General features: G+C 39.2%; 1 protein-coding gene across 1 annotated transcript in view; it reads right to left on the reverse strand.

The window, feature by feature from the left end:
- The window catches only part of SRGAP1 (SLIT-ROBO Rho GTPase activating protein 1), a 276,189-nt gene that overhangs the window by 112,983 nt on the left and 150,205 nt on the right, over positions 1-13,001 (reverse strand). Inside the window, exon 4 of the mRNA XM_061206565.1 lies at positions 2,079-2,141. Coding sequence (XP_061062548.1) covers positions 2,079-2,141 — 63 coding nt within the window. The remainder of the gene's footprint in view (positions 1-2,078; positions 2,142-13,001) is intronic.

Genomic DNA, 13,001 nt, shown 5'->3' on the forward strand with positions numbered 1-13,001 from the left:
AATATTTGTTTGAAAAGGCAATTAAATAGCATCCTCAATTCCCTCAGGCTGCATATTTTACATGTTACTTCAACAATCATTATTATGTCATCACTTGAAAAAAATTCTATGCATGATGCAACTCAGAAGGTAATTTATTTGTGATCAGTCAGAGGTTGAATAAAGAACCTAAACCACATTCCCCCAAACCTTGGTCCCCTGTTCAAACACTCCTCACTTTTTCTTCCTTTCTGAATGTAAACTGAATGTATGTAATAGATAGATTTCATTTGAACATGACAGAATGTACGTATCTGAATTTAAATTTCAAGAGAGACCATCTTTCAGAGTAAAAAGTGTGTGTGTGTGTGTGTGTGTGTATAATAAGACGGTCTTTCCCCACAGAACATGACATCTGACCTCAAATGTGCATGCTCTCTGGTTTGGTTAAAGTCAAATTATCTCCCAAGAGCTCAAAGTGATCTACAGACTACCTAATGAAAACCTCACTGCCTGTCTCCTCTATGCCTTGATTCCTCAGCTGATTCAGAGATTAAATGACTGACAGGGTTATTTAAACTCTGGTGATCTTTTCTAGAATCTGGCTCCTTCAGGCTTTCAGACTGATACTGATGAGACGTTTGAGGAGTTATCAACTTACTTGATTCAACTATAGAGTCTCCTAGATGTCTAATTCCACTTGATAGGCTGAATCCAGGAGAAATTTCTCTATACACATCCCTCACTGAGATAAAATTTTCATGACATTCTACCAGATTTTCTTATATTCAACAGTCAAGTTTATCTTTGCCAGTGCTGCTCTGACTAGTATTACTAGTTCCAGACCATAAACAACAGGCTCTTGTTTATGATGCCATGACAACCAGCAGATTTATTTTTTAAAGTATTAGAGACTGATTTATATTTCTAGGTAAAACAATGCCCAAGCAAAGGGAACCACAAGGAAAGTGCCATGAAGCCCTCATCTTAAAATAGTGCAATGGAAGAAGACAGAATTTCTTCTGTGGAAGTCTCAGAGGCACAATGCTGATTCAACTTTTAAATTCTACATCCAGGATTTCTAGAAATGGTTGATACTTTAGGTTATCAGAAATTAATAAATCACACCAAGCGTGGGCTAATAAATGGCCTTTTATATGGATATGACCTTATAACATGAGGCTTTTGCACATAAAGGTTTCTGAAGGAGGAACAAGCAATTAGAAACCGTCAATTTAATTCAAAAGCACAGGTGTAGCAAACATGCTGCATAAAAACACAAATTTATCACACACGTAGAAAAAAACTGGAAAGTGGATTTTATAAGAATATCACTCATTTTATAAAGTTTAAAACTACAGGTTCTTTTAATTAGCAAGTATCAGTGGAGCATTAAAAACAATTTAATTCACAAAACTGTATTTTACACACTTGCTTTTTAGGAACAAATGAATTTGTAAATCAAGAAACATATTTTAATAAGTTTCAGGTTTAATTTGCCTGTAAAGAAAAATTCAAATAATCTTGTGTAATGAAAATGCAAATATCTATAGTTAGAACAAATTAACATTACTCAGTTCTCATTATGTTGTTCTCTTTTAAAATAAAAACTCGTCAAATTCCTCCAGAAGGAATTTGTATTTAATAATATGATCATTAATTGTAAAACAAAATATACATAGGCATATGACTAATCATTGATTTTGTTTTTTCAATAGTTAATCATTTAATTTCTTCTGATTATATGCATTAACCTGAAAAAACTTAAATTCAGAAAAGCAAACTATTGCCAAGAAGGAAAAATAGATACCCCTCCCCCTCAATATTCTGGAACTGAATATATGAATAGATCACATATAATCCAACCATGTAAAAACATTCTTTTTGGGACAACTATAGTCCAGTTTCTTAAATTGTTCTGACTGCATATACATATTTACTTGAAACAGTCTCGTGCCATCTATCCACTCGGTTCCACATTTCAACCAGACAAGCATCCATCAACACTCTAGCTTGGAATGAGTTCTAATAAGAGAAGTGTTTCTGCAAACCAGAATTCTAAACCAAAGATTTTTCCAAAAGAAAGATTACGTGCTTACCGTATAGAGCTCGTTAAGAACCTTCATTAAGTCCTCATGAAGTTGGAATGCAATCTCTTTGCTCTGCAATGAGAAAAAATTAACAATATTAAAAACTGTAACAGAAACTTGTTTCTAGATGATTTACATCTTAAGAAGTCCACTGACTGAAAACAGAAGAATGTGTATAACACAATGGAAGGCCAGCACGACCCTGATACAATAAATATCTTTGACCAAATGGCCCTTTCTAAATACTAGATGTGTGCACCAATGGTTACCACTGGCTGGACAGAAGCAAAGAAGTGGACAGTGTGAATGGCTCTCCCACCATCCAAATCAGACTTTTTCAAGAGCGAGAAAAAGGAGGGTGAAGCACCGTGCTTGCTCAGAAGTTGTGTTGCAGAACTTAAGTCATGAAAAGATGCATTCCAGCATCTTGCTTCCCATCTCAGTATCATCACAAGGGAATTTTGCAGTGTGAGTCCCCAGAAGCTAAGTTAGAAACCAACAGGGAAATTAACTCTCTCTTTCCAAAATAACTATATGACTGACTACAAAATTTTTTTTTAATTAAAGCATAGTTGATTTACAATGTTGTGTTAGTTTCTGGTGTATAGCAAAGTGATTCAGTTATACATATACATATATATATGTGTGTGTGTATATATATATATATATATGTTCTTTTTCAGATTCTTTTCCATTATAGATTATTACAAGACATTGAATATAGTTCCCTGTGCTATACAGTAGGATCTTGTTGTTTATCTATTTTATATATAGTAGTTTCTGTCTGCTAATCCCAAACTCCTAATTTATCCCTCCCCACCTCTTTCCGCTTTGGTAACCATAAGTTTGTTTTCTATGTCTGTGAGTCTGTTTCTGTTTTATAAATAAGTTCATTTACATCATTTTTAAAGATTCTACATATAAGGGATATCATATGATACTTGTCTCTCCCTTTGACTGACTACAATTTTAATTTTAAGAAAACACTTTCAAAGTAGTGCGTTGGTAAGGCCACTTATGCTCCACACACTTTTTGCCTCTGCATTTATTATTGTTATTTTTTCATTAAGACAAAAAAGAGTTTTACTTTTCCACTCAGTGGGTAAATGACAGCATTTAAGATATTCTTCCCTAGGCTAATTCTGAGGGTTTGACAGAGGAGTATTTGAATATTTTTTTTCAGCAAAATCTGTAAGTTACTTTAAAGGAAATCATATATCCAAATTACGTTTCTTTTTTTTTCCTGTTTTGAGTTCAGTATTTAGTCAGGTACAGAAAATGGAAAAAAATGTGTAGCATGGCTTAATCTATAGTTTGAGACAATAACAACAACATCCATGGTTCATTTATGTGTCTCCCACTGGGCTGTCAGGACTGGGAGTAAGGGCCATATCTTTAACAGCTCTGCGACCCCAGAGTCCTGCACAGTGCTTGGGCACGAGGCCAGAACTAGGGTGAGGCAAGTGAGGTGCCGAGGGTATGGAATTTAAGAAGACACTAGTCCAGGTCCCACTTGGGCACAAAGGAAGCTTCCAATCAGCACTTGCTAAATGAATCTGTACATAAGTTGAAATACTGTTGTTTGTGTGATTTGCTGAAGTAGTTACTGCCTTTGGTGAAGGCTGGCCACTGGTGAGAGGGCAGAAAAGAAAGGCCCATAGACCACCCTTAATAAAATCAGAGGATCTAGATGAAACACAGTCCGTCTGCCAACACTAGGTCATTGGGTTAGGCCTCCCTTAAAAAAGGCCACATGTGCTGAAGCAAAAATTTGTGAACATAAAATAGTGTGGGAAGATGACATCAGAGCAATAGCTAAACTTCGAGAAATTCAAGTTTGTTAGCTGCATTCATCCCTGGGTTTTCTTGGCGTGATAAAGGGTGCTGGTGTTTATCGAGCTCTGAAAGATTTAAAATCCCTACACCTGGGTTAGAGATTTTATGTTTTGCTGTGTCCTTGCTATGTGAAGAGGTGGGTTAAGAATCACTGAAGGGTGAAAGGAAAGTCACAAGTGAGCAAACGAAGCCAACTGAAACTCATTTTATTTCCCTTAAATCTTGGCTATTCTGACTGTATACATTACACTGCAATCTCCTATGACTTCAGCTTGGTGTTATTTTAATATCATATTTCATTCAAGGATCTGAGCTACCAATTCAGAACTCTCTAATGGGATCAAAGGCTACCAAGTAACTCTGCTCAGCTGCCCACATTTCAGGTAGCAAGTCCAAAAAGAAAATATTTCTTGGCTAAGACTTTAGAACAATAACCCCCCAAATCCCTTAGGTCCAATTAACTGCAAGCCAAGAATATTTAGGATCAGATTGAACACTTGGGTTTGGGGCGATAAGGGCCTGCTAAACCAGCCAAGTCAAATATCTTACAACAGCAAAAAGGTTCTTTGTACATTTCACATTTTACAAGATTTCAGGTAATGAGGTAGAGGAAGTCTGGCAAAACAGACATACTGTTCTCTGCTGACCACACCCTCACATTTTTGGTTCACCTTTCCTCAGAGGCCCTGAAATATAAAAAAATCTGTCTGGGAGGCAGTATAGAATAACACTTCAAAGCAAGGACTCTGGAGTCAGAATGCTGGGACTGAAGTCTCAAAGGCTTTGGACTCCCCTGTGCCTGAGTTTCCAGATCTATAAAAGGAAGGTAGTCATGGTACCTATGTCATAGGGTTGATGAGAGCATTAACCAGATGACACATACACAGAACTCAGAATGGTACCTAACACACAGTAAACATCCCACAAATGTTATAATTATTTAATTCTTTCCCAGACACTGTAACGGTTAACTCCCTTGAATGAAAAGCCCACATGATATTCTTCCTTCTTTTGGTCTCTATGGACACTTATTCCATTGACTTCCACATAGGAAGTGCTTGGCAGATACTGGTTGAATTGAACTGGATGTCCTTCACCCCACTCCCCATTACCCTGGCCTTTAGATCCACCCAAGTGACCCCTGATTTGGAAGGGCCTCAAGTATTGTGCTCCAGCCCTTGAGCCCTTCTTACATCCATACACCCTTGCCACACATGTACACTGAACTTATCTATGTTCCATTTTCGTGGGTATACTACTGGTGGTACCAGATGAATTAATCAAACATCTACTAGGAAATGGATAATTCCTCAAGCCAATGGGATAAGATATATACAACTCATGAAAGAGGCCCTTAAGGAGCCAGGCTCCAGTGGGAACTTTAAATTCTGTGAGAAGTTGGCGGCGAGTTATTTTCAGGTAGGTAGACCCCCGGCTACCCTCATGACACATCACCGAAGATTCCGCCTAGATGTTCGCTTTGAATGACAGTCTAAACTCTCCGTGGCCTAGTCAGTAGCCTCGAAATTAACCATGTTCTCCCTGCCCTGCACCACTCCTTTTCCCTGCAAAAACTGTTAAAAGAATTGGGCTGTGCTCTGAAACACTAGACCATGTGACTGAAGTGTGAAGCATGAATTTGCACACCCTTTTGTTCACAGATACCCGGGCCAGACAACATCAAGTCCTAGTCTGAGTGCTGGGGGCTTGGTCCCGGTCCCCATGGCACAGAAGCAACGACAAGATCACCTCATGTTATCCCCACCCCAGCTTTAAACATGTCTCCAATTTATTACAGTAACAGTGAAAAACAGTCCTTTCTTCTAAATACGACTCTGGACCCCAAGAGAAGCAATCTTAAAACAAAACACATCTGCTGTGGCACACAGGATGCTGACATACTCAACTAATGCACTGAAACCCTTTAATTAGAAAATATCTGGATTATCAAAAGTCCATCAAAATTCAATAGGTTAAGTATACCTCTGGATTCTATTTCATTAAAAATGTGAAAACAGTGAGAGCAGACCCTTGACCCTTGACCAAGAGCTGCTAGGTAAGAAAAAGGATACGGGTATTAAGGAAAGCAATCAATGTTCCCTTTGTACAAGAGAAAAAAATAACTTTATGCAATGATATATGCTTGAAATAAAGTATTTTTTATGTTATTTGCGATTGGCTGATTAAAATTACTTTTGCACAGGGAAGGAGAGTCCCCTCCAACTGCTTCAGGTATGGAGTTGAAAAAGCGAACAGTTTTTTTTCCATTTCTGTGGGCCTATATAAGTTCAAATGATGGTAAAAACTTCTAATGCATTGCAATAGGATTCTAGGATTCTGACCCAAGGGGAAGGAAAATGGTTAGAACTTCCATTCAGTTGACATTTATTAAATGTCTCCAATGTGTAAACCCAGAGTTGAATACCAAGTCAATTTCTAATTGTTTCCTATTTATTATCGCTTTGATGTTTCAGACAATTCAAACATAAGTCCAAAATGAACAGTCCCAAAGTTTCCACCTTTTTTCATTATAAAAATGAAGTAAGTGTATTGAAGAATATTGGAAAAATAGAGAACAGAAGGCCAAAACTACCACCATTGTAATTTGATGGGTGTATTTCCTTCAAGTTTGTTTATCTAAACAGAGGTCTGAGTTGTAATCATTCTATAATAATAAAGTATCTTTTTTCTACTCTGCTTTTTTCCAGTTATCATACATTTTCCCATGTATTTATATAATTTTCAGAACATTATTATTGATTAAAATAACTACCCAGTGAATGTATATTAACCATTCTTCTATTATGGTTTCCAATGTTTCCAATATTTTCCATCAATCATTCAATTACTTACTTATTCATTCCATTTCACCAATATATTTTAATCACCCTGAACTATCTTGCATTTTGCGCTGTTGCCTTAGTGTCAATTCCCAGACATGAAATTACCAGGATAAAAGTATTGACTTTTTTTTTTTAATTTATTTTTATTTATGGCTGTGTTGGGTCCTCGTTTCTGCGCGAGGGCTTTCTCCAGTTGCGGCAAGTGGGGGCCACCCTTCATCGCGGTGCGCGGGCCCCCCACCATCACGGCCTCTCCCGTTGCGGAGCACAGGCTCCAAACGCGCAGGCTCAGTAATTGTGGCTCATGGGCCCAGTCGCTCCGCGGCATGTGGGATCTCCCCAGACCAGGGCCCGAACCCGTGTCCCCTGCATTGGCAGGCAGACTCTCAACCACTGCGCCACCAGGGAAGCCCAAAAGTATTGACATTTTAAAGACCCTGGATTCACATTGGAAGACTACTTTCTAAAAGGGTTATAATGAATTTATATCGCTTCCAGGACAATAGTGTCACTCATGTCAGAATCTGGGGTTCATCCAAGACTTGCTTCTCCTCCTTGAAAGAGAAGCCACCAATCCTATCTATTCTGGTTGATCTGTTTTTCTGTATGTCATGAGAATTTTTTTTAAAGATAAACACCTAGGGAACTCCCTGGTGGTCCAGTGTTTAGGACTCTGCCTTTCCACTGCAGGGGGCACAGGTTCAATCCCTGGTCTGGGAACTAAGATCCTGTAAGCTGCGTGGTGCAGCACCCTCCCCCCACCAAAAAAAGATGAAGAGCTAATTATGTCCTTCCTCTGATTAAAACCTATCAAATTCTTGCTATATTTTTTTCAGGATAGAGTTACAATTTATTTTTTTTTATTTTTTGGCTGTGTTGGGTCTTCGTTTCTGTGCGAGGGCTTCCTCTAGTTGCGGCAAGCGGGGGCCACTCTTCATCGCGGTGCGTGGGCCTCTTCACTATCGCGGCCTCTCTTGTTGCGGAGCACAAGCTGCAGACGCGCAGGCTCAGTAGTTGTGGCTCACGGGCCTAGTTGCTCCGCGGCATGTGGGATCTTCCCAGACCAGGGCTCGAACCCGTGTCCCCTGCATTAGCAGGCAGATTCTCAACCACTGCGCCACCAAGGAAGCCCTAGAGTTACAATTTCTTAAATCACTCATAAATTCCCCTGTCAAACTAGTCTACCTTACCTTCCACAAATCTCAAACCACATCCTTTAGCCTGATCATAAGCTGCTCACTCCCAGGTTCTACTTTCACATCTCTGCCTTCTCCATGCCATCCCCACTGCCCAGACTCTGCTTCCTTCTCTGGCCTGGTACAATCCTACATGCTACTACTTTGTGAAAACTTTCTTGTAACTTTACCTTGTCCTTCAAATAAAGAAATTAGACCCTCCCTTCTTTGTGACTGTATAATACATTCATTCATTATCACTTCTAGGCTGTATGATTTAGTGGTTAGTTGTTCAAACTCTAAAACTGGATGCCTGTTTTCAAACTCTCTTGTCTGTGCGTAAGTTAAATAATTTTGTGAGTTTCCTCAATGGCAAAACAGAGATACCAACAGCCTCTACGTCACAGGGTTTTATTGGGATGGTCCTTATTAAACACTTAACACAAAACCCAGCACACAGTTGAGTGTTAAACTGATGCCGCCTGTTATTATCACGCTCATCATGTTTCTTTTTCTCTTCATAAACAGAGGGTTTCTTTGAAAGCAGGGACTGTGTCCTAATCATTTTTGTGTTCCCAGGGCCTGCCGTGGTGCCTGGCACACTGTAGGGGCTCGATATACCTTTGATGAATGAATGGGACCCAGAGCTGAGTAAGGCATGGCTTCCTCCCTCCAGAGTCCACAGTCTCATGGAGGAGCTAGATGTGTCCCAACAGCTTCCTACACAGAGCACTGTGATAAGTGCTACACTGGGTGGACCCTGGCCAGGATCTCTCTTCCTGGAGAACAGCAGGCTTGCTCCCTGGAACCTCCCAGAAAGGGGAGAAAGGAAGGCAGAACACAGAGCATAATTAATACAACCATAATTGAGTACACTGGGCAATCGATCAAGCGATCTATATGGTTGGAATAAATGACCAATTCAGAGGGCCTCTGGCCTCTCACAGAGTTATTTTTAAAGTAAATCCACTGTGATGACCAGTCAAGGAATCCTGACCTTATGCTGAGTCAGAGTGAGACTAAGAGAGAAGGAGGAAAACCAGATTAAATATTTAATGAGAGGGTTGCAAATGGTTATAGCGTCTCACGCTCAGTGAGTTTTGGATGTAAATTCTGGTTAAAAGGGTCAGGCCATACCTCTACAGTGTGTGTGCTTTTAAATTTCCAAAACCTCGTGTTCATGTGTCTTTATAATAATAGATTCTCTTAATTCATGTAAACTCTCAAGACAGAAGCAACAGCATCCTCCAAAATGCCTAATGGAAAAATCTGGGCTGGGCTTAATGGCCTGAAGCAAGCTATAATATTTATAGTGTAGTTGCACATTTCCTTTCTATCTGTCAAGGGACATGGATTTGTACTTATTAAAATCACAACTAAATATCAGTGTATGGAATTAGCCTCATGATCTACTGCATTCCCAAGGTGAAAAATAATCAACATTCTTTTAGATAAAACTCCACGCCACTAGAAAATGTGGGAAAGTTAGGAAAAAAAAATCATAGATACAGGGGAACCAGAACTTCATTTTGAAACAAGACAAAACTTAACCTTAAAGGAAATATCTGGGGCATCTCCTAGAGTATTTACTAATGTAATTGCTAGGCAAATGTGGCATTCGACTGCTCAGCCTGTGAGCAGGCAAAAGTGCAAAGTCACGTACACCAGTGTCACTCATAACCACCCAGGTATAAAGAGCACTTGAACAGACAGATTAAGTAACTCAAGACTGAAATTTTAAATCCTACAGGGAATAAAGTAGATGAAACAATTATTACCATTTTCAGCTTGCATTTCCTTAACTCTTCAAGAAACACAATTTTTCATGCTAGGGTTATTTCTCTACTCAAAATGGCGATACACTGGAAACACCATTTCAGTGCCTCTAAATGAATAATCACTTAGGCATAAATTCTCAGTAGCGGATATAAACAAACCTACCTAATTAAAATCAGAACGTGTTATGAAACTCTGGTTAAGACTGTAATATAATTAACTAAAAAGTATCAGAAATATATTTCCAGACCACTTTTCAATATGCTGAACTTAACAAAAATGTAATAACTCCGCTTTATTAACAACTCCTTAATACAATTCCTTAACAATTATCATAATAATACATCATCTTTAGTACATGAACCTGAGTCTAATAATTTATCACTAAAGACAACTGTCTTTCTCTCCTGTGACAGGTGTGACTGTGCAAAGATCCAGTGTGACCAAAAGCTTACATCTATGGCACGGTTGGCTGGGGTTATGAGTATAATCTGTGGTGAAGCAAACTAGACCATATTGTGTAGGGAACCCATGACCTCAGTCTTAATAGCACTGTGGTAAGAAAAATCCAGGGACTGTTTACAAAACTAAATAAAGTTAAGTAGGAGATTTGCTCATTTATAAGTCATTCATTGAATTAGTAAGCAAAAGGCAGAGATTCTTTGAGATACTGATAAAAGTTCATTTATTCATGTACACACTCATGCATTCAGTCATTCATCTACCAGTTTATATGAGTACCTTCTATGTGCCAAAGATAGAAAAGTGGTCTTACATTTTAGTAAGAGAGGTAAACAAAACAATTTCAATTCAGTCTGATTTATGCTTATTCAAACAATTTAAACCAAGTGAAATTTCTCTATATAACTCTTGAACCAAGCCCAAAATTTAATAAACCAATCAATCTTCAGGAATTTATCCTAAATCAGAAATTTCCTTTAAAGATATATATTTATCCTAATACTAATAGTACCATCTCAGAACTACAACTCATTAATTGGTCTATAGAATTAACCATGTATTTAAGTAAAGGTAGCTTAAGGAATAGAAAAAAAACAAAAAACAAATCCCCATGGGGTAAGTGTCCTGTTCACCAAGAACTTGGTTCCTTGAATACTACCAGAGAATTTGAGAAAACACCTATGGCTAGTAGGCAAATGTACATGGGGTGACAGCCTACTTGAAGCAGGAAAAAACAAACCAACCCCAAACCATCAACATAGGTCCAGATTATTTACTGGTCAGATTATTTAAATATCTTTACTTCTCTGAGCTGTTTCCTCATCTGAAAAATAGAGAAGAGTCCAATAATATACTCCCTAGGGTTCTTAGGCGGATTAAATGAGATATCCATTGTTACGTGCTTCACAAGGTGCCTGGCACGTACCAAGCACTCTATAAATGTAACTGTCATGATGCTATTATCAGCTCAGCATCATATCCTTGTTTCATTTCATGAAGTCACCCTCCATTTTTCTAAATGCTAATGTAACAGTCTACTCACAGCAACTTTCAAATCAGTATGTCTCCGATGGTCACTTCAATCTAATTCAAGATTTACTTTCTAGAATACTTGTGTTTGAGGTACTATTATACCAAGGAGGATAGTCTATTCCAGAGAACACCGCAAAGCTACAAGGAAGCAGAACTCTAATTCTCAGCAAGCCCTTGCTGACTTTAGACTGTTAGGTCTTCCTTAGAATAAAGTAAAACTTGTCTCCACTTAAGTTCTACCAGTCAGTCTTAACTGTTATAGACTTGTAGAGCTAGTTAATCTAAGCCATCTTCTACACAACAGGTCTTCAAATATTTGAGACAGTTACTATGTCCTAGCTAAGGTTTACTTTCTCTGTACCAAACATTCCCACTGTCTTCAACTGTTCCTTATATGACACAGTTTAAAGAAATGAAGAGAGGATTCTCTTTGCCTCCCAGATAATTTTCACTGTTTTGGAGCTAGTGGCATTAAGGACACTTTCTTTATACTTCAAGGGGTAGAAGCTAAGATCTTGGGAAGATTAGGAGGCAACACACACCTCTCAGTGACTTGCATTTGCTTGCAATCACCCTGTTTTGTGGTGGCAGGCCAAACCCACATCTGCATAGTTAAGGTAAACCCAAGAATCCTGGAATCACTGTTAGCTTTTTTTTTTTTTTTTCTCCAACAGGCTAAAGAGCCATCAGATAAAGGAGGAGAAGCCTTACAATCTGATTAGGATGGACTGAAATAAGAATGTCCTGGTTTTGAATTTCCAACAGACCTTTCATAAAACAACAAAAAGCCATTTGATTCATTCTTGATCTACATGGATGAGATCTTTTTGAAGACAATATCATTATAAGTATGGAAATACTCTCTGGCCATAACTCATGGTAGAGCAAAAATCATCACCCAGATTACTAATGCACCAGCTTCCTCACTAGGTTCCCCAAGACTGCTTTCTTCTCATTCCAATTTACTCCTCACAATGCTCTCAAAACACAAAGCTGATTATGCCATATCCCTGATGCAAAATTTCTCTTGGCTTCCTTAGTTGCTTAGATGAAAATATACCAGTTCCTCAAACTGAAAATCAAAATTCTTCCATGCCTGCAGCCCTCACCCCCAACCTGCCTTTCTAGATCACAGGTAGCTGTTATCCCACTATGTACACTTTGCCATGTTATAGGCTATACTCCTAACCCCAGCCAGCTGTGTAACTGATGTGAGCTTTAGGTCCAGGCCAAAAAGAGGTGGCCTACGATGACAATTCACTTCCGTTAAGAGTTGTGGGGCTTCCCTGGTGGCGCAGTGGTTGAGAATCTGCCTGCCAATGCAGGGGACACGGGTTCGAGCCCTGGTCTGGGAAGATCCCACATGCCGCGGAGCAACTAGGCCCGTGAGCCACAACTACCGAGCCTGCGCGTCTGGAGCCTGTGCTCCGCAACAAGAGAGGCCGCGATAGTGAGAGGCTCACGCACCGCGATGAAGAGTGGCCCCCGTTTGCCACAACGAGAGAAAGCCCTCGCACAGAAACGAAGACCCAACACAGCCAAAAATAAATAAATAAATAAATAAATAAAAAAAGAGAGAGTTGTGAAGATGGGGCCAAGAGCCCCACCTACAGTCATCTTCCCCTAGCATCATTTCCTGGATATGCGCTAGTCTTGATCAGAACCCCAGGCCCTTGTCCTGTGCTGTTCTCTACATACATATAGAAGAATGCACTTCCCCGAATTCCTCTGTAAAGCCTCACCAAGTTTAAGACGTTGATCAAATGCCGCTCTCTCTGTGAAGCCTTTCTCCATTTTCCTAGGCAGTA

Source organism: Eubalaena glacialis, chromosome 11, assembly GCF_028564815.1.
Source record: "Eubalaena glacialis isolate mEubGla1 chromosome 11, mEubGla1.1.hap2.+ XY, whole genome shotgun sequence".
Lineage (NCBI taxonomy): Eukaryota > Metazoa > Chordata > Mammalia > Artiodactyla > Balaenidae > Eubalaena > Eubalaena glacialis.